Here is a 22,798-nt window from a genome sequence, read left to right as displayed (position 1 = left end):
TCATGGCCCGAAGGAGAAGCAGCAGCGTGGCAGGAGTGCCATTCCTTCTGAAGCCATGTCAGTTGTACTTTTCCCCGCTGAGCTGGCCGAGCCTGGGCTAGAAGAGGAGTCAGGGGACAGTTGCAAGGCCCAGGCCCTGAATGTGAATTGTAAGCTCCTGTTTCTCAGCCCCTGTGGGTTCTTGGCGCCTTCAGCCGCAGCAGTCCCCTTGCACCCTCAGCTCTGTATCAGATCTGCCTTTCGTCCCCTGCCTTTTTGTGCCAATGTTTGGTGTGGCATGAAGGGCCCTTTCTGGGCTTCCCTGGTAGCTCAGCTGGTAAAGAATCCACCTGCAGTACAGGAGACCCCGGTTCGATTCCTGGGTCGGGAAGATCCCCCAGAGAAGGAATAGGCTACCCACTTCAGTATTCTTGGGCTTCGATGGTGCTCAGACAGTAAAGAATCCACCTGCAGTGTGGGAGACCTGGGTTCAGTCCCTGGGTTGGGAAGATCCCCTGGAGGAGTGCAGGGCAACCCACTTCAGTATTCTTGCCTGGAGAATCCCCGTGGACAGAGGAACCTGGCGGGCAACAGTCCATGGGGTCACAAAGAGTCAGACATGACTGAGCAACTAAGCACAAAGGGCCCTCTGTACCCACCTTTTGGGACAGACCCACCCTTGGCACCCAGGGCTCCTCTCCTCACGAGGTCCAATCCATCAGCCTTTTTTTCCTTCCTTATTTCCTTCCTTAAAATCCACGCTCAGTTTTCACGTTTGTGTTCAGTCCTTTCAGTTGCAGTTTGCATAAGATGGGGGTGCGGTGTGGTGAAGAGGCGGGCTGGCGCAACGATTATTCCTATGGCCATGTCTTCTCTGCAGGTGTCATGTGATTCTCCTGGGGAGCTGCTGCTGGAGTGGAAATGCTCTCAGGGGTGGAGAATGGACTGGACCCCCGGGCTGCCATCCCGGTAGGCAACAAGGGAAGATCAGGGTGGGGGAAGGGGTGCCTGGGACAGCCATGTCTTTGTTTTTTCTCACTTTGAAATGAATTAGCACTGTTTAGAAAGAGAAGCCTCGGGTTGAGAAAAAGTTGCGCCCAAAAGATCCTGCCCAAAATCATCTTATTGATGATAAAATGGGGATTTACATAAAACAATGGGGATTGACTATAGGTTACCTGAAGACCAAGGATTTCTCCGAAGAAATGACCAATAAATACATGAAAATAGGCTCAATATCATTAGATGTTAGACAAAGACAAATCAAAACCATAATGAGGAAAAGAGAAGTAAAGTCACTAGTGTAGGAAACAAACTTATGGTTATCGGGGGATAAGGGTTGGGGAGGGATAAACTGGGAGATTGGGACTGATATACACACTGCTGCTGCTGCTACTGCTAAGTCGCTTCAGTCGTGTCCGACTCTGTGTGACCCCACAGACGGCAGCCCACCAGGCTCCCCCGTCCTGGAATTCTCCAGGCAAGAACACCAGAGTGGGTTGCCATTTCCTTCTCCAATGCATGAAAGTGAAAAGTGAAAGTGAAGCCGCTCAGTCGTGTCCGACTCTTAGCGACCCCATGGACTGCAGCCTACCAGGCTCCTCCATCCATGGGATTTTCCAGGCAAGAGTACTGGAGTGGGGTGCCATTGCCGCCTTCTTCTCTTCTCTTCTATATTTATCTATATATATATATAACTGATTCACTTTGCTGTGCCCCTGAAACTAACACAACATTATAAATCAACTATATTCCAACAAAAATTTTTAAAATAAAATAGGAAAAAAAAAGCCATAATGAAGGACTTCCCAGGTGGTCCGGTGGTTAAGACTCTGAGTTTCCACTGCAGGGGGTGTGGGTTAACTCTCTGGTAAGGAAACTAAAATCCCACATGCTGAGCAGTGTGGGGGTGCGGAAAAACCATACTGAGATACTTCTTTATACCTACCAGGATGGCTGTAATGAAAATGGCAGACAACAGTAAGTGTTGGTGAGGTTGTAGAGAAGTTGGGATCCGCATCCCTTGCTGGTGGGAGTGTAAAATGGTATAGCCGTTGTGGAAAACACTTTGATAGTTCCTCAAAAAGTGAAACAGTGTTAAATACAACCCAGCAATTCCATTCCTAGGTGTATACCCAAGAGAACTGAAAACATGTCTACACAAAAACTTGTACGTGAGTGTTCATAGGAACATCGCAGCCAAAAAAGTGGAAACAACCCAAATATCTATTAATTGACGAATGCATAAATAAAATGGATATATCCGTGCGATGAAATATTATTTAGCAATAAAAACGAATGAACTACTGATCTATGCTACAACACTGACAAACTTGAAAACATACTAAAGTGAAAGAAGTCAGACACAAAAGGCTGCATGTTGTATGATTCCATTTATATGAAATGTCCAGAAAATAGGCAAATCCATAGAGACAGAAAGTAGATCAGTGGTTGCCAGAGGTTAGGGGAAGAAGGGAATAGTGAGTGATTGCTAATGGGTACAGGGTTTCTTTTGAGGGCAATGAAATGTTCTAAAATTAGATAGTAGAAATGGTTGCACAGTTCTGTGAATGTACTAAAAACCACCGAGCTGTGTGTTTTAGTGAGCGGATTTTATGATATGTAAATTATGTCTCATTAAAGCTGTTCTAACAGAAGAACATTTAACTTTTCAAAGACCATTAACATGGATTGTGTTCTCTAAAATAAAAACCAGTGAGATATTTGTCCATAATCCTGTCACCTAATAATTCAAACCAGTTTTTCTGTAATCCCTTCCAGTCCTTTTCCAAACCCTTAGGTAATTTTGACATATGTACTTCTATTATGCTAGAACACTCTTAACTCTGTATTTCCAAAGGACTTTATGTATTTTAAAATATAGGCTTTCTCTAGTTGCAGCGTGCGTGGGCTTCTCTAGTCGTGGCTCAGAGGCTCTTTAGTTACAGTGTTCGGGCTTAGTTGCCCCAAGGCATGTGGGATCTTAATTCCCTGACCAGGGATCAAACCCTAGCTTCTTCCCCTGAATCCAAAGGTGGTTTCTTAACCACTGGACCACCAGCGAAGGCTCCTATGTATGTTTTATGATTTACTCATTTAGCAAACATTTACTAGTACACATGCTGAGAACCAGGACCATTGTTGAGGGCACGGAATGAATAAAAAGCTAGTCCTGCCCTCAAAGAGTACTCCCACTCCAGTGCTGTAAATCACAAGGTATTATTTCTGTATAACAGATAGGAAATTGAGGCTCAGAGAGGATAAGTGGAATATCTGAGATGACCCAGCTGGTGACTACCAGAACTGAGACTAAACGCAGGCTCTGACTGCCAGGTCTAGGATCTTTCTTCCTATAAACCACTCTTCTGTTTCTGGGTGTTTTTATTGTTCTAACACAGCGCTTTTTGCCTCTTAACTTATTGACTCTCTGTGGAATGTTGGTCATATGATTAAGATGGAAAAATCTCAGTCCTGCCCTAGATGAATTACTTCAGCTCCCATATCTGTAACTATGGTGGAGTCAGAACTTAAACACAAGTTTTATACGGCTCACTGAAGTTTGGTTTAAAAAACAAGCTAACAGGCAGTTCCCTGGCAGTCCAGTGGTTAGGACCTGGTGCTTTCCCTGCTATGGCCCAGGTTCAATCCCTGATTGGGGAACTAAGATCCTGTAAGCCTCGCAGCATGGCCAATAAATAAATAAATAAATTAAAAAACTGAAAACCAAGCAAGAAACCCCACAAATATCTTTGCAATAATAATAATAACAACAGTTCTCAGTGTGATTTTTTTTCTTTTTCTTCTTTCTCTTTTTTTTCTACCATTAGCCTGTACTAAATTTTTTCTTTTATTTTTAAATTAAAAATTTTTGATTTTCTTTTTAAAAAATTTTTTAAAAGAAAAAAATTTTAATTTATTTATTTGGCTGCACTGGGTCTTTGTTGCTGCATGCAGTATATTTAGTTGGGGCATGTGGGCTCTAGCTCCCTGACCAGGGACCCCTGCATTGAGAGCGCACACTCTTAGCCATTGGACCATCAGGGAAGTCCCGGCCTGTCCTAGTCTTGTTGCATAGATACACGGATTTGTGCTTGCATGGGGACCCACGTGTTTGGCGACAAGCAGAGTGACATTGCAGGGGTCGCCGCAGGAGCCTCTAAAGACCTGTGTTGTGTCTGGCACCACCCAGGTCATCAAGAAGAAGCTAGTGGGCTCCGTGAAGGCGCTGCAGAAGCAGTATGTGTCCTCAGACACGGTGGTCACGAGCGAAGATGGAGATGCCAACACCATGTGCAGCGCCCTGGAGGCCGTCTTCATCCACGGCCTGCACGCCAAGCACATCCGCGCCGAGGCCGGAGGGAAGAGGAAAAAAGGCGCCCACCAGAAGCCTCTGCCTCAGCCCGTCTTCTGGCCTCTCCTGAAAGCTGTCACCCACAAGTGAGAGCCGCTGGGTGGGGGCGGGGTTCACGTCGGGGTGGAGCTTCAGAATGTGGGGCTCCAGGTTCTTCCTTCCAGGGCTTTTCTGTGGAAAGCCACAGGGAGCCCCGTGTCGTGGAGAGGAGATGGCCAGAGGAGGGTGGTGTTAGACCAGGCCTCAGTGGGCCCCTCAGGCAGTGGCCCGGCACAGTGTTGAGCCCCTGGGCTGGGCACCCTGAGTGGAAGCAGGAGCCGGCTTTTTTCCATCCTCTGGCAAATTCTGTAGTTGCAACAGAAGCTGTGTGGTCTGCAAAGCCTAAAATCTTTACTGTCTGCCCCTTTCCAGAAATTTGCTGACCCTGCCTGAGGATGTTTGCGTATTTGTGTGCTAAGTATCATACTTGTAAGGAGGTAGGGCTTTTTTTTTTTTAATTTAAGAAGAGCAGCCTCTGGCCAGAGCATCTGAATGTGTGCCCTGAGACATTTGTCTTGTCTGCCCTGCCCTGAACCGCCTGGACTTTGGAGCAGGCAGCTGGCATGGAGCCTCTCTGGCCTATTAAATGCCCCTGGTGTCTTGTCAGTCCTGCCCCAAGGTGGCATGTCAGTCTCGAATCTTCCTTTTTGTGCCTACTGCCACTGCTCTGTCTCAGGCTCTTACCTTAATTCTGGGTGGAAGTGCCTTTCTAAGTGTCCCCCTTATCTCCTTCTGTCTTTTCTTCGGTCAGTCAGCCAGCCTTTAGTGAGCTTAAGCTGACCAGAGCTCCATCCCTGGGTTCTGCAGAGTATGGTCAGTGCTCCCGTGGAGGAGCCACGCACCGGGGATGGTGCAGTCAGAGGAGGGGCATTTACAGCAGACGGAAACATTTTAGGAGCTGAGTTTGGTACACATGGGGCCCGGATGGAACACCCTACCCTGAAGTCTGCATAGCTGTGGGCGTGTAGCTTTCCTGAGCAAAACCCTGTAGCCATAGGCTGCCATTTGTCAGGCTGGGGTCTGATTCACTTGCCTGGGGCCCCGGAACCTGTATCCTGGTCTCATTCTCTACAGAGTTCTAATGCACAGCCAGGTGTGGGTACCATTGCCCCACTCTGCTTCCCCCATTTGATACTCAAGACTGTGTTATTACCTTGCCTTGCAACCCGATCTTCCACTCCTCCTCCCCAAGCTGTAACCAGAGCACTCCCCACTCCTATTATAGTCTGTTGCTTTTCTCCCCTTTATGCCTTTTTCTCTATCAGTCTCTTATGCCTTGAAAGTTCTCCTTCCATCTTTGCCTCTTGAAATCCCTCAAGGCCCAGCGCAGAGACCCCCTTTCTATGGCATTTTTCTTACTCCAACCCAGAAATGATTGCCTGGCCCCCACCACAGTGCTGCTAACAATAGGGCTTACCTCAGTATGCCCTTGAAAAGTCATTACCTGGACCGAGGGTAGGGACCATGTCTTGACCCCGTGTCTTCACAGCTCCAAAGACCTTGCCCTGGGGGCTCAACAAACGTGTCCCAGATGAGCAGATGTTTTCGGGCCAGACAGATAGTTGTCATGAATGATCCTTCATGATACCAACCTAAGAACATTGGGGGTGATAGCTGAGTCTTTCTGAATTCCCCTTCAAATGCTGTTATCCAAGAATTCTTCATGCCTGTGTATACTTGCAGTCCTTGTTCTCGGCTCTTGCTAGCCAGTGGATAAAATGACATCTCGGTGACTGGCAGTCATTTCTTGAAACGTGTCTGTTCTCTATCTTCCCAGACACATCATCTCGGAGTTGGAGCACCTGATCTTTGTGAGCACGGACGTGGGCCGCTGCCGGGCCTGGCTGCGGCTGGCCCTCAACGACGGCCTGATGGAGTGCTACCTGAAGCTGCTGCTACACGAGAAGGCCCGCCTGTGCGAGTACTACCAGCCCACGGCCCTGCTCCGTGACGCCGAGGAGGGCGAGTTCCTCCTGAGCTTCCTTCAGGGCCTGACGTCCCTATCCTTTGAGCTCTCCTACAAGTCTGCCATCCTCAACGAGTGGACGCTCACCCCGCTGGCCCTCTCGGGGCTCTGCCCGCTCTCAGAGCTCGACCCCCTCACTATCCCTGGAGCTCAACTGCAGCGGAAGGAGTCTCTGGACTCCATCTCCCATTCCTCGGGCTCAGAGGACATCGAGGTCCAGCACTCAGGCCACAAGATCCGACGGAACCGGCAGCTCACCGCCTCCTCCCTCAGCCTGGACACGGCCAGTTCATCCCAGCTCTCCTGCAGCCTCAACTCTGACAGCTGCCTCCTCCAAGAGAATGGCTCCAAGAGTCCAGACCGTTCCGAGGAGCCCATGTCCTATGACTCAGACCTGGGGATGGCCAATGCCGACGACTCGGACATGTCTCTGCAAGAGTGAGTTCCCCTCCCCCACGCCTTCCCCTTCCTTCCTGCTTCTCTTCCTCTTGTCCTCCCGCCCTTCCTGGAGCACGTGATTGCGTCACTGAGCTCAGGACTCTGTTAGGGCAGAAAGACAGACAGAGGTCATAAACTCTCCCTCAGGGAGCAGAGTTCCTGGGAGCTGTACCTGGAGGCAGACTGGGGCTAGTGGGGAGAATGCATAGAATGCATTTTAAAAATATATTTATTTATTTATTTGGCTGTGCCAAGTTAGTTGCAACACTTGAGCTCTTCCATCTTCGTTGTGGTATGGAGGATCTTTAGTTGCGGCATGTCAGATCTAGTTCCCTGATCAGGGATCAAACCCCAGCCCCCTGCATTGGGAGCACGGAGTCTTAGTATGGTCCAGCAGGGAAATCCCTGGGATGCCTTTAGATGGGGCTTAGAGCTGGTTCCAGCCCCAGCTCTGTCCTAGGTGACCTGTGACAAGTTAGTTAGTCTCTCTTTCAGTGTCAGATATCATTGTCATCTTCATCTAGAGAGAAGGAAACCAATAGTTCAGAGCTCTGTGTACAACTTCCAAAAAATACAGTAAAACACAGTGCCCAGCGTGATCTTCTAGGACCTCACAGAAGGTCTTCTGGAGGACATAAAACCTGGGTGATGCCCGCACGGGAGTGGCAAGCAAATGGGGACGAGCAAGTGTGTGGAGGAGGAGGACATGGAGGGACAAACTTGACTGGAGACAGAAGCCTGGGCAGAGCCTTCCTTCCTTCAGGCTTTTTAACATTGATTTTTGATCATCTATTTTTATAGTTAAAAAAAATCTAAAATGTGTACAGTGAAAAATCTCTCCCACCCCTGTAACCATAAATATTAATTTCTTACATATTTTTCCAGTGTCTCTAAATCCAGCTATACCATGTGTGAATATATAGATTTGAACTTTTTCTTTCTTATTTTTTTTTAATCGAAGTATAGATGATTTACAGTGTTGTGTTAGCTTCAGATATATATATATATACACACACATATATATCGTTTTATAGATTCTTATCATCTTATTTCTTTTTTTGGCTACGCTAGTCTTCGTTGCTGCACATGGGCTTTCTCTAGCTGGGACACGCACAGCTTATCTGGTTGTGGCACATGTGGCTCAGGGGCTGTAGAGCGCAGGCTTAGTAGTTGGGGTACGCGGGCTTGGTTACCTCGTGGCATGTGGAATCCTAGGTCCCCAACTAGGGATTAAACCCACGTCCCCTACATTGAAGTCAGATTCTTTACCACTGGACCACAGGAGAAGTCCTTAATCTCTTCTTTCTTATTTTCCCACTTCTTTCCACAAAAGCTAGTACAAATTATAAATATACCATTCTATACCTTACCAGGGCTTCCCTGTGGCTCAGTGGTAAAGAATCTGCCCGCAATGTAGGAGACCCAGGTTCAATCCCTGGGTTGGGAAGATCCCCTGGAGAAGGAAATGGCAACCCACTCCAGTATTCTGGCCTGGAGAATTCCATGGACAGAGGAACCTGGTAGGCTACAGTTCATGGGATTACAAAGAGTCAGACACGACTGAGTGATTAACATACACACACATACCTTATTTGGAAGATCTTGTCATATCGGAGCTTCTTTTTCTATTACATATTTGTCCACTGTATGAATGTACCTTAGTTTATTGAACCATCCCTGAGTTTAATGGACATTGGAGTTCAGGGCTTCTGCAAATAACCTGTGAATGTGGTCCTTTAGCTCTATGCGAGTTCTCTCTGTTCAGTAAATTCCCAGAAGAAAAATTACTGAACCAAGGGGTAGATTAATTAACAGTTTTTATAGACGTTGCCTATCTACACTTCATCAGGGGTATGCCTGTGTCCTCTCAGCCTTGACAACAGAAGGTATCAGCAAACTTTTGGATGTTGGCTCATCTGATAGGTAAAAACGGTAGCTGTTTATGAAGCATTCCCTCCAGGTAGGACTCATTTTTCCATCAACTGTGTTAGGACCTTCTTTCCACAACTGCTGTCCCCACCCTCACCGCCACCTTGGTTCAGGTCTTTCCAGGGCTTGTGGGAATCCCACCAGGACTGGGTGTCTTGGACTGGCCCGGAAGCAGATCCAGTTTCAAGCCAGTTCCACCACTTACAAGCTCAGTGGTGTCCTGCATATTACTAACTCTTTTGGAGGTTCTGTATGTCTTTTTTTTTTTCCCAGAGTATAGCTGATTTATAATGTTGTGTTAGTTTCTGCCGTACAGCAAAGGGATTCAGTTGTACATATACATCCACCCACTCATTTTTATATTCTTTTCCCATATAGGTCATTAGAGTATTGAGTCGATTTTCCTGTGCTATACAGTAGGTCCTTATGGTTACTGTAGTTACTATTTCATTGTTTCTTTATCTTTAAAATGGAAATTCCCTCACAGGGCCGTTTAAAAGTCAAATGAGATGCCCATCAATCAGTTGCACACGTAAGAATGTGTGGTAGTTCCCAGAAACGGCTTCTGAACTTTGAGCACATCAGGTGGAATTTTCATGTGTCCAAATGGAAGGATTAGATATAATGTTCTGAGAAGGAGCAACCCCTGCCCCAGAGATGGCAGGGCCCGAGGCGTGCCTGACCGTCAGCCACCTGTCCTGGCCTTTGGTGCTTCTCCCCCCGCAGACCAGCCAGGCTTCTCTCTGTCATGTGTCTCGCCTTTATCTTTCATGTGTCTTGTGATTGGAAAATTCCAGCTTAAGGTTGTTGAATCAGTGACCGTCCGCCCTCCTTCAGGGGAAGTGTTGTCCTGGGTATTCTGGGGGAACGAAAGGGAAGATGAGGTCAGGAAGTATAGACCCAGGCTGGACAGTGATGTGGGGACCAGACACCGCACGCAGCCAGCACCAGTGTTCTCAGAGCATCCACAGAGACCAGCGTTTCTTGGAGTGTATGTTTTAAGGGAGATTCTCACCAACACTTAAAGAGTTTACTTAATGTGTTACTTAAATGTATGTAACTTAAAATTGGGCATAAACACATTGTGCTTAAACTCTTACAACTATAAAATCAGAACATCTGCAAACTGGGAATTCCCTGGTGGTCCAGCGATTAGACCTCCATGCTTTCACTGCTCTGGGCCCAGGGTTCAAGCCCTGGTAGGGGAACTAAGATCCAGCAAGCTGGGCTGTATAGGAAAAAACAAAACAAAACTACAAATCAGACATGAAACGCAAAGCCCATTTCAAATGAAATTTATTAATGTTTGGCAGAAACCAGTTTACAGTTTACCTTGTGCAGAGAGGATTAACTGGCTCTCACAGATTCTTTTGCATTCGTTAGCTCTGAGTTATAATTATCGCTGAGAAGCGCAGGTAGTCTAGTGGTAAAGAGTGTGGACTCAGGAGCCAGACTGCCTGAGTCCTGCATCAGCCAGCTTTGCCAACTCAGGCAAGTTAGTAAACCTTTCTGACCTTGATGTCCTCATCTGCTAAATGGGGGTGAGAATGCTTCAAAGGAATGCTGGGGCGGTGCAGCGAATAGAGATCTTCAAGCGCTTAGAACAGTGTCTGACTCAGCATGCGTGCTGGCCACATGGTGGTGTCATCTTACTTTGGGTACCTGTGACATCAGCTGTACTTGTCCCCATATCCACTGCTGAAAAACCTTGCTTAGTAATATTTGTCAGAGGTCACTGTCATGAGGCCTTCCCTTGGGAGAGAAATGATTCTTAGTATATGCAGCCCACCTCTGTGCTTTTATTAGTGGCTCTTGACTGCCAAATAGTACCGTGTATCACCACCACAGTTGGCATGTTCAAGAAAACCACAGGCTCAGAATTGCTTATCAGGGGTCCTTTATAAGGTGACCATTCAGATTCTTGAATCTTTTTTTCAGGCCATGCTTTTTATTTACTTTACACGTATAAGTGCTCATAAGACATATATTTTCCCACCAGATTGCTCTCTAAGTGAAAGCACAAAGTTAGAAACTTTTCAAATAGAAAGTTTTGGGTAAACAGGGCCTTGCACCAGACCCCAGTGGAAGGACTGTAGCATTTTCAGTTTCATTTCTTGGTTTTTCTTTTTTTCACTGTTTCATTTCTATGTTGTATTTTATAAATACAAATATAAAACTGTCAAAATGTTTGACAGTTTTCTTTCTTTGCCTTTGCTTCACGGTCTCCTCTCTATCCCTTTATCCCACTTGATGTACATGTCTCTTATTCTCACTGGGTCCTGAAGACTGGTACCAGTTCTGGTGAAGCTCTGTGAACTTCATTTCACCTTGCCTTTAGTTTTGATTTGACAGAACCTCTAATTGATCACACAGGCTTCTTGCCGTTTGGTGGCATTTCTCTAGGCATTAAATCACTAACTTATTCTAACACCCCATCCATTCTTGTCATTAAAATCTTTCTTCTAGATCAGGATTCATGTCTATTTGATAACCATTTTGGCAATGCTAGTGAGTGTTTCAGTAAATCTTCTCCTTTGCTTACATTTTTGCATTTGTGTACAGGGAGGCTAAGCAGCCTTATCAGTGATAATGAGGTTAGTGTTTATTGAGTACTTACTTTGTGCCAAACCCTGTACTAAGCACTTTACCTGTATTATCTCATTTAATCTTTGTCAGAGTCATAAAAGATGGATGCTGTTACCACATCTGTTTTTCAGATAAGGGAATTATGTCCATGAACTTCATGTTCATATTGTGGGGCCCACAGCCACATGCTGACCAAGGCCAGGTGAACTCAGGGGCCCTGCTCTTAATCACTCACCACACCACCTCCTGGGAGCCCACAAGGAGTCGAGACCTCACAGAGGACCTTGTCAAAAATCTGCCTCGCTAGTTCATTTCAGATGAGGTCCCATTCTGTCCCAGCGGTTTGGACACATACAATTGGTTAGCAAATGTTCCTTCTTCCTTTGCTGGTGGAAACTCCCCTCTTCTCTCCAGAACTCATCATTGCCTTCTCCCTACAAGCTGCACTCTTGGATTTCTCATGGGTCCGTTTTTAGAGTGCAGCTTTAGAGCAGGACTGAGCCCCCACCTGCCTCCCCCATAACTCTCCCACAAATACAGCTGTACCTTTCTCTGACAGGTCATCCATTTATTTGCTGTGCTGTGCTTAGTTGCTTAGTCATGTCCGACTCTTTGCGACCCCATGGATTTCTTTGTCCATCAGGATTCTTCTGGCACAAATACTGGAGTGGGTTGCCATGCCGTCCTCCAGAGGATCTTCCCAACCCAGGGATTGAATCCAGGTCTTCCACATTACTTATTGAGACAGAATTCACATAGCTTAAAATTCACCATTTTAAAGTGTAGTTTTCAGTGGTTTTCACTAGAGTCTCAAGGTTGTGAATTCAGCATCTATTCTATCTTTTTTAAAAAATATTTATTTGGCTGCATTAGGTATTAGTTGCGCCACACCGGATCTTGTATCTTTGTTGCAGCCTGTGTGATCTTTAGTTGCAGCATGTAGGATCTAGTTCCCTGACCAAGGACCGAACCCAATCTCCCTGCATTGAGAGCGCAGAGTCTTAGCCACTGGACCACCAGGAGAGTCCCCAGCATCTGCTGCCATCTAATTCAAGAATATTTTCATCCCTTACCCATTGGTTATAATTCCCCTATTCTGGACATTTAATATCAATCAAGTCATGCAATATGTGGCTTTTTGCAACTGTCTCCTTTCACCCAGTACCATGTTTTCAAGGTTCCTCCACGTTATAGCACCTGTCATGGCCAAATACTGTCCATTGTCCATTGTGTGGATACACTACAGTTTTTCTTTATCCATCAGTTAACGGGCATTTGTTTTCTTTCTTTTTAGCTATCATGTTGCTATGTGTGTTCATGTACAAGTGTTCTGTGTGGACATGGTTTTAATTCTCTTGAGTATGTACCTAAGCAGAGAACTGCTGAGTCCAGTAGTAACTCTATGTTTAATATCCTGAGGAACTATCAAATCATTTTCCACAGAAGCTAGACCATTTTACATTTCCAGCAACAACGTGTAAGAGTTCCAATTTCTCTGCATCTTTGCTGATGCTTGTTATTCTCTACCTTTTTTATTATAGCCATCCTACTGGGCATAGAGTAGTATCTCATTGTGGTTTTGATTTGTATTTCACTATTATCTAATGATTTTGAACACTTTTTCTTGTCTTTGTTGGCCATCTGTATGCTTTCTTTGGAGTTATATCTATTCAAACCCTTTGCCTATTTTTTAAGTGGCTTTAAATTGGGTTATTTATTATTAAGTTGTAAGAGCTCCATATTCTGGGTACTAGACCCTTAGATACTCATTGGAAAAGACTCTGATGCTGGGAGGGATTGGGGGCAGGAGGAGAAGGGGACAACAGAGGATGAGATGGGTGGATGGCATCACTGACTCAATGGACGTGAGTCTGAATGAACTCCAGGAGTTGGTGATGGACAGGGAGGCCTGGTGTGCTGCGATTCATGGGGTCGCAAAGAGTCGGACATGACTGAGCGACTGAACTGAACTGAACTGAGACCCTTAGATATATGGTAATATTTGCACATTTTGTATGCAAATATTTCTATTAGATATATTTTTTATTAGTTGCTTATGCATTAGATGTCATATCTAAGAAACCATTGCCTGATCCAAAGATATGAAGCTTTATGCTTGTTTCCTTCTAAGAGTTTTATAGTTTTAGTTCTTACCTTTAGGTCTTTGATCCATTTGGGGTTAAATTTTTCTTTTTTGGCTGTGCCACGCAGCTTGTGGGATCTTAGTTTCCAGACCAGGCATTGAACCCGGGCCAAGGCAACGAAAGGGCCAAATTCTAACCCCTGGATCACCAGGGAATTACCTGGGTTAATTTTTTTTTTTTTTTACTATTCATTCATTTATTTAGCTTCCTCAGGTCTTAGTTGTGGCATGTGGGATCTTCATTGCAACACACAGATTCTCTAGTTGTGGCCCATGGGCTCAGTAGTTGCGGTACACGGACTCTCAAGTTATGGTTTGTGGGCTTAGTTGCTCTGTGACATATGGGATCTTAGTTCCCCAGCCAAGGGTTGAACCCATGTTCCCTGCATTGCAAGGCGGATTCTTTACCACTGGACCAACAGGGAAATCCCCTGGGGTTAATTTTTTTTTTATGTGGTGTGAGATAGGGGTCCAACTTCATTCTTTTGCGTGGAACTATTCACTTATCCCAGCACCATTTGTTGAAAAGACTGTTCTTTCCCCTACTGAAATGTCTCAGCACCTATGCTGAAAATCAGTTGCCCAGAAATGTGTGGGTTGGTCACCTCTTCTTGACTAGAATGCTTTAAAATGTTGTTTGGGGTCATGATGGTATAAATAAGAGCAGAGCTCACCTAGAAGGCAGTCAGATGAAAACTTGAGATCTGAAATCCTTGTTTCCATGAGCCCACACACAGGGGAGCTTAATGTGTCTTCTGCACCCACTCTAAGCCTTTAAGGCAGATGTGTGCGATGTCTTGGGCTCCAGACAGCTCTTTTGACACGAGACCCTGCATTTGTCTATGGCATCCTCACTGGATTCATAAGCAGAGGTGGAGACAGCAAATAGGTTTACTTCAGAAATAGAACTCGAATTCTCTGAAGCCTCACGAGAGGGAGGGAGGGAGGAGCAGCCACTAGCCAGTGCACATTCCAGAAGGTATAGCAGTGTGTGTGTGTGTGTGTGTGTGTGTACACACAAAGGCAGTGACATTGGCCCCCTTGGCCCCAGATGTTGCCACTGAGAGGCAGGAAGCGCCAGTCCCATCAGGCACACCCCCGTGGACGTGGGCACGCATACCACATCGCTTGTGTGCACTGTTCTCCAGCAGCAGCTTCTGAAACTGTGAGGCTTCTCTGGCTCCACGCCCAGCCCATCACCCCAACCCTGCTGCCCAGTTACTGTTCCAGGGACAAAAAAGATCCTCACTTCACCCCACCCCACATCCCAGGGAGTAGAGTGCTGGAGCCCAGCCCGGAGACACCATTCACCAGGGCTCTGCCAAGGTCGGCGAGGGGCGGGACAGGCCACACGGCCATTTGGCTGAGCAGACTCGCCAGACCCACAGTTAGCCTGCTCAGAGGGTAAAAGACAGGCAGTTCCCATTCGCCTCGAGTCCTTTTCTCTGCTTTATGAGCTTTGTCACCTGACACCCTGGGCTGCACAACTCACCTGGCCAGCGAACCTGCCCAAGTCCCAGCTGGAGAAAAACTTTGGTGGGAGGGTCTGTGTGTGGGAGCTGGGAGCAGCGCCATGACTAAGGGGGTTATTTTGTTCAATCACAAAACGGCAGTTTTCCACTTAGCCTTGGGCATTCCAGCTGACAGCCCCATCACACGGGTTTCTTTGTTTAAAAACTTCTAGGGTGTTGTCGGAATTCAGCAAAGCCCAGGTAAACTCTGTGCCAGCCAATGGACCGATCCGAGAAACGGAGGTTCCCACGCTGCAGGCCCTGCTCCCCTTCCCTGGCCTCAACACCAGCACGTCCCTGCACTCAGAGGAAACAGCAGAGCCCCGCCATGCCCAGGCCTCCCCTGGAACTGGAGATGGGGACCACAAGCGGGAGCCGCTTGCCCAGGCGCCCGGCCCCCTGGGCTGGCCGCAGCCGGGCCCTGCCCAAGCTGTCCTTTCGGGGAGTGCTTCAGGCCAGCAGCCTCCTCGTCCCGTGAGAGACGCCACCAGAGCAGCCAGCCAGGAAAGCGGCCAGCAGAAGCCCCCGGAGGATAGCGGACCTCGGCTCAGTCTTGCGGTTCCCTCCCCCACCAGTCCGGTGAGTGGTATAAGCTGAGTCTGGGGGGAAGGGACGGGAGGAGAGGGGGTGTTGGTGCATGTCTCAGAGCCAGTGTAGGGTTCCCCCAGCTAGTGACCCAAGTGGCCTCTGCCTTCTCCGAGCCCCCCTCGCCTTGCATGGTTCGGTATTAACACAACATCGTGGTGATGGAGCTAACGTTCTGTGGGGTTGAGTAGTGGATGGGAGCTGGGCTCTTGGCCCATCACCTCCCACGGGTGTCTCCTATCACCAGCACACCCACGCCATGGAGAAGGTAGTTCTCTCCCGACCACAGGCTCTGCTCTTCACCACGGACACTCACCAGCTTATGCCTCACTGAGCTTTGGTTTCCTCCCTGGTGCTTGTTATTATTGATTTACTTAGCTGCGTCAGGGCTCAGTTGCGGCACACAGGATCTTTTGTTGTGGTGCAGGGATTCTCTAGTTTTGGCTCATGGGCTTACTTGCTCCACAGCATGTGGGATCTTAGTTCCCCAACCAGGGATCAAACCCGAGTTCCCTACATTGCAAGGCAGATTTTTTTTTTTTTTTGCTACCGTGTGTCTTTTTTTTTTTTGAACTTTTTATTTGGTATTGGGGTATAGCTGATTAACAGTGTTGTGATAGTTTCAGGTGAACAGCAGAGGGGTTCAACCATACATATACATGTGTTTATTCTCCCCCTAACTCCCCTCCCATACAGGCTGCCACATAACATTGAGTAGAGTTCCATGCGCTATATGTAGGTCCTTGTTGGTTATCCATTTTAAATATAGCATCCCAAACTCCCTATCTCTTCCCTTCCTCTTGGCAACCATAAGTGTGCTTATTGATCACATTAAAATGAAAGCATTTTAAATACGTATTTTAAATAAAATATAAAGTTCTAATTAACTTTAAAATTAAAGTTATTAAAATTAACTTCACCTTTTTTTTTTAACTTTCTTTAATGTGGGTCCTAGAGCATCTAAGATGACCTCTGTGACTTGCATTGTGTTTCTGTGGGACAACACTGTTCTAGAATAAGCTATTCCAGTGTGTTGATGACCCGAAGAAGCCAGCCCTGGGACTGTCCTGGAAACAGCCCTGAGAGTAGAGGCTGGAACTGGGGGGCCCAGCGAAGCAGTAGTCAAACTGTGAACTCGAGTTCTGGTGCCATTTCACATTTGTTCTTGGGTCATGAAAAGCAGAAGTAGGAACTGGAGTGCACAAAACCCAGAGCTCATCCCAGCTGTGTCTGGGGCTCATGTTGGGCATACAGTCTTACTCTTTCAGCTCCATCCACAAATGTCCCTTCTTTGGCCTGTAGCTTCCAGATTCTATAACTCAGGATGGGCCAGGGCCATGAAATAGACTACAGGAGGCACCCCCACCCCCTCTTTTAACAGCTTTATTGTGATATAATTCACATACCATACTATTCACCTAATTAAGTGTATAATTCAAGTTTTTTTTATTCACAGTTGTACATCCATCACCACAGTCTAAGTTTAAATATTTCCATCTTCCATAAAAGAATCCCCCTATCCATTAGCAATGACTCCTGTCCTTTCCTCCCACTCTCCTGCCTCTCCTCACCTTGCTCAACCCCAAGCAACCACTAATCTACTCTGTCTATGGATTTGCCTGTTCTGGACATGTTACATATATAGAACCGTATAATCACATTTGTGATTGGCTTAGTTTCAATTAGCAAAATGTTTTTAAAGTTCATCCATGTTGTGGCATGTATTAGCACTTTGTCTTTTTTTTTTAATATCCCATTGTAAATTCCGTCATATGGATGTATCACATTTTATTTATCCATTCATGAGTTAATAAACATTGGCATTTTTCCTACTTTTTGACTGTTGTGAATAATGCTACTATGAACATTCATGTATAATTTTTTGCTCGGACATATGTTTTTAACTTTTTTGGGTGCATAGCTTAAAGTACAATTTTGGGATCATATTGCATCTCTATATTTAATCTTTTGAGAAACTGCCAAACTATTTTCCAAAAGCAGTTGTCTTGTTTTATATTTCAACCAGCAGTATATTTCTCTACATCATCACCAACAGTTCTTACTGTTTTATTTTTTTTATTATACAAGTGGTATCTCATTATGGTTTTGATTTACATTTGCCTGATGACTAATGATGTTGAGCATCTTTTCATGTGCTCATTATCATTTGTGTTTTTCTTTGAAGAAATGCCTATTCAAAACATTTGCTCATTCTTGGGAATTCCCTGGTGGTCCAGTGGTTAAGACTCTGTGCTTCTAATGCTGGGGGCACAGGTTCAGCCCCTGGTCAGGGAACTAAGATTTCCATATGCCACATGCCATGGCCAAAAAAGATTGCCTAGACTTAAATAGGGCTATGTAATAAATTACAGTTTTTTTCTGTATTCTAGATGCTAGACCTTTCCTAGATAAATGATTTGCAGATTTTTCTCCCATTCTGTGCATTATCTTTTCACTTTCTTGATGGTATCATTTAAAGCATAAACGTTTTGAATTTTGATATAGTCTCTTTTTTGTTGTTTGTACTTTCGGTTTCATCTCTAAGTACTCCTTTTCTAATCCAAGGTCATGGAAAGTTACTCCCATGTGTTCTAAATGTTATGGTTTCATCTTTTACTTTTAAATCTATGATCCACTTAAGAGTTAATTTTTGTATTTGGTAAAAGAATGGTGCCTGACTTCATTTTTTTACGTGTGCTTATACAGTTATACGAGCACCATTTGTTGGAAAGACTTTTCCCACATTTTTATTTATTTATTGGCTGTGCTGGGTCTTCACTGTGGCTCAAGAGCTTCTCTAGTTGTAGCACACGAGCATGGTTGCCCAGCTGCATGTGGGATCTTGGTGCCCCAACCAGGGCTCAAACCCACATCCCTTGCATTAGGAGGCAGATTCTTTACCACTGGGCCACCAGGGAGGTCCCTGGTGAGATGACTGTTTGCCCGTTGAATTGTCCCACTTTCCCCTTTAAACATTTTTTTGAGGAATGATGTATTTAAAGCACCCAGATCCTCAATGTACACCTCAGTGGATACTTGCATATCACATACACTCTGTAACCACCATCCAGATTGAGATATAGAACATTTCCAGCCACCAGAAGTTTCGCTTCTGCCCTCTTCCACTCACTGCCACCCCCACTCCAAAGGAAACCACAGTTCTGACTTGTATCCCATAAAGTCTTTCCTGTTGTTGAACTTTAGAATCATATAGTATATGCTCTTTTAGTTCTTTCACTGAACGTTATATATGTGAGCCTCATCTACAGCCTGAGATTCTTTTCCATTGTTCTGTAGTACGCCACCATAAGAATACAGATTCTTTACCACTGGTGCCACCTGGGAAGCCCATAGAATATATCACAATGTCCCGTAGAGTCAATTCCTGTAATGTATTCACTGTCCCGTAATAGACGTTTGAGTTATTTTCAGGTTTGGGCTATTTTGAAGAAAGGAGATATGAGCATTCCTATACTTGCCTTTCAGTGAACCCATGTATTCGTTTCTGCTGCTGCTGCTGCTGCTAAGTAGCTTCAGTCGTGTCCGACTCTGTGTGACCCCATAGACAGCAGCCCACCAGGCTCCCCCCGTCCCTGGGATTCTCCAGGCAAGAATACTGGAGTGGGTTGCCATTTCCTTCTCCAGTGCATGAAAGTGAAAAGTGAAAGTGAAGTCGCTCAGTCATGCCTGACTCTTAGCGACCCCATGGACTGCAGCCTACCAGGCTCCTTCGTCCATGGGATTTTCCAGGCAAGAGTACTGGAGTGGGGTGCCATTGCCTTCTCCATTTGTTTCTGGGTGTGCATCTAAGAATGGAATTGCTAGGTCACTGGGTAGCTATGTGGTGAGCTCTAGACAGGGAAGCCTGGCGTGCTGCAGTCCATGGGGTCGCAAAGAGTCGGACGTGACTGAGAGACTGAACTGAACTGGACTGAACTGAGATACTGCCAAACAGTTTTCAAAGGGCTTGTACTAACTTATACTCACATTAGCAATGTGAGCATTTTCATTGTCCTTCGTCATAGTCAGTGGTATTGGCAATCTTTTACATTCTGGCTACTCTGGTAGGTGTATAGTGGGGTCTCGTGTGGTTTTAATTTGCATTTCCCTGATGACTAATGATACTGATGCCTTTTCATCTGCTTTTTGGAAGCATTCTTTAAAGTCATTGTCCCATTCTTGAATTGAGTTGTGTTTTCCTTATTGATTTGTAGCAGCTCTTTATATACTATGGATGTGTCTTTTATTGGAGAAAAAAATACATATATATATAATAGCAAATATGTTCATATAATCTATGGCTGGCCTTTCAGTTCAGTTCAGTTCAGTTGCTCAGTCGTATCCGACTCTTTGCAACCTCTCAATGGTATTATCTTTTTAGTATTAATTATTTAGCTATGCTGGGCTTTGACTGTGGCATGTGGAGTCTTTTTTTTTTTTTTTTTTTTTATAGTTTCAGCATGTGGGGTCTGGTTCCCTGGCCAGGATCAGACCTGGGACCCCCTGCATTGGGAGTGCAGAGTCTCAGCCACTGGGCCACCAGGGAAGTCCTATCAGTCTTTCTGTTTTTCAACCAATGTGTTTTGTGTCTATTTTTAAAATCTCTTTCTACCCCAAGGCTATGAAGGCTGTGGAAATCCCTGTATTTTCTTCTAGAAGCTTTCTTATTTTACCTTTTACAATTAGGTATATGATCCACCTGAGCTTATTTAGATCTGGTATGAGGTCGGTGTTTTCCACATGGATGTCAGGTTGACCTCGTGCCGTTTATTGAATACGACTATAAATCATGGAGCCGTGTATGTGTGGATCAGACTGTCCTTTTTTGCTATCCCAAAGGTGACTTCAAGCCCAGAATGTCACAAGGCCCTGAAGGCTGTGACTATGAAAACAGCAGCACGCACTGAGGTTGAAGAGAAAGGCTCTGTGGCCCCCACTAAAGGAGAGGGATGTCCCCTGGGGTCGGCGGCTGTGGGCCCCAAACAGGGTTCCCCAGAGTGGCCTTGACTGGGGTGCCTTCACTCCTGTCCAGGGCCAGCTTCTGCTTTGCAGGCTCAGACATCCTATCTTGCCAGGGTCCCAAAGCTGGTGGACGGGACAGCTTGTTTTGTCAACAAAAATCTTCCTCTGCTAACCAAGTTTTGACACCTCTCCCGACCCCACCCCAGCCTTCATGCAGCTGCTCACAAACCCAGCACCTTCCAGCCCTGGCTTTTACATTTTTAAAAATAAGGTTACTTATTTATTTTTGACTGTACTAGGTCTTCGTTGCTGTACACAGACTTTCTCTAGTTGCGGTGAGCGGGGGCTACTCTGTTGCAGTGCACGGGCCGCTCGTTGCGGTGGCTTCTCGTCGAACACGGGCCCTAGGCTGTCAGCCTTCAGTAGTTGTGGTTTGCAGGCTTAGTTGCCCTGTGGCATGTGGGATCTTACTTCCTGGACCAGAGATCGAACCTGTGTCCCATGCATTGGCAGGTGGATTCTTAACCAGTGGCCCACCAGGGAAGTCCCCGAAGCTTTTACACTTGCTGTTGCCTCTGTTTGAACTGTTTCCCATCTCGCTGCTTTTCCTCAGTGTCCATTCAGCCTTCCCTGACCACCCTGTTTCAAAAACACCCTCCCCAGTGACTCTCTTTCCTTCTCACCTGCTTCACTGTATGATACTCCTCACTTGGTTAGATTCTGTTATATCTTTGTCTACTTGTTTATTGCCTTATTTCTGTCTAGAATATTATCTGCGTGATACAAAAGACCATGCCTGCTCCCTTAGCTCTGAGCACTGTACCTGAGAGAGAGTAGGTATCAGTGAAGTTCTTCAGTTCTCCAAAGACTCTCAAGATGCCAGCCTGTAAGTTTACATGGAGGAATACTCCACTGGGTGCATGGGGCAGGCAGGCCAGTCCAGCCAGCTCACCCGCTGCCTCCTGGCCAGCCTCAGGGGAGTCTGGTTGCTGGAGGGTTGCTTGGGGAACATGGCATCAGGGCACCAGATGCCGAGCCCAGTGTAAGATGCTGGTCCCTCCTGGGGCCTGTCCCCAGGGGGCAGCTGTGTGCCCATCCATCCCCCTTGCCCAGGAGACAGTCCCTGTGCTGCCCCTGGGATTCGACTCTTGCTATGCTGCTGTCACTGAGTCATTGCTGTTTATCCGAGAGCCATTCAGCCTTGCTTTAAAACTTTGTTTTTAATTAATTTTATTCAGAACCCCAGCTATGGGCCCAGCACTACGCTTGGTAGAGTGATGGAGCAGAACAGAGGCCCTGCTCTCTGGAGACAGACACTGGGTTAGACAAAGGCCATCTGCATCACAGTTACACTTGTGTTAAGTGCTGGGAAGGACTGGAGTGACTCTGCGTATGTGGCATCTGGAAAGTCGTGAGTTGGTTTCTCAGTTTGAATCCCAGAGGACAGTCTGACTTCTGAGACTTGGCTCTAATCACTCCCTTCAGGGACCACTGACCTCTGGAATGTGGTCGCTCTGCCAAGTCAGGCCACAGGCAGTCCTTTCACCTGACGTGATGAGGACAGACTGAACAAAAGGGATGTTTTGAAAGTGGTCTAGAGACCTGACATCTCACCCCTCTGCCAGACGCCTCTCAGGGATTCAGCTGTTGTGCGTAGCATCCCGGTACCTGTAGTAACTCCACGTGGCATTCTTCCATCTTGGGTGCTGGTGGCAGGTGCTGCTCTGGCTTAGATCCTGGGTCAATGGTGATCTCCCCCCACAGGAACAGGCCAGGCGGGGGCCCCTGAGTGAGCAGGAGGCAGGAAGGTGGGGAGGGGGCACAGTGGTGTGCTTCCCCCTCCCTGTAATAACTCGGGATCCTGGAGTGGGGCACAGCTATAGAGCTCAGTCCAGGCTCATGTGCAGAAGCTCCAAGGACCCAGCGTTCCCACTGTTTTTCTCTATTGCTTAAGAGAACAAAAGGTTTTCCCCAGAGTCTTATTTCCTGGTGGGAGGCCTGTGGTCACTGGGCCATGTGTGGATACTTCCCAGCAGTCTCCCTCTCCTCCTTGGAGAGAGAAGCCCTCACCAGTGAGCATGTTGTTGTTCAGTCGCTAAGTCATGGACGTCAGCATGCCAGGCTCCTCTGTCCTCCACCGTCTCCGGGCATTTGCTCAGATTCAAGTCCATTGTGTCGTGATGCTCTCCAGCCACCTCATCCTCTGCTGCCCCCTTCTCCTTTTGCCTTTATTCTTGCCCAGCATCAGGATCTTTTCCAGTGAGTTGGCTTTTCACATCAGGTGGTCAAAGTACTGAAGCTTCAGGTTC

General features: G+C 46.4%; 1 protein-coding gene across 3 annotated transcripts in view; it reads left to right on the top strand.

The window, feature by feature from the left end:
* The window catches only part of PLEKHM1 (pleckstrin homology and RUN domain containing M1), a 57,295-nt gene that overhangs the window by 5,786 nt on the left and 28,711 nt on the right, over nt 1-22,798 (top strand). For all 3 annotated transcript variants that reach the window (XR_011562100.1, XM_070773654.1, XM_070773656.1), the window contains 4 exons: nt 860-948; nt 4,169-4,416; nt 6,147-6,773; nt 15,116-15,521. Coding sequence is in view for 2 of the 3 variants with exons in the window: in XM_070773654.1 (XP_070629755.1) it covers nt 901-948; nt 4,169-4,416; nt 6,147-6,773; nt 15,116-15,521 (1,329 nt within the window). In the remaining variant the exon portion in view is untranslated. The remainder of the gene's footprint in view (nt 1-859; nt 949-4,168; nt 4,417-6,146; nt 6,774-15,115; nt 15,522-22,798) is intronic.

Source organism: Bos indicus, chromosome 19, assembly GCF_029378745.1.
Source record: "Bos indicus isolate NIAB-ARS_2022 breed Sahiwal x Tharparkar chromosome 19, NIAB-ARS_B.indTharparkar_mat_pri_1.0, whole genome shotgun sequence".
Taxonomy (NCBI): Eukaryota; Metazoa; Chordata; class Mammalia; order Artiodactyla; family Bovidae; genus Bos; species Bos indicus.
The sequence above is the reverse complement of the archived record's forward strand: the minus strand, read 5'-3'. Positions and strand labels throughout refer to the sequence as shown.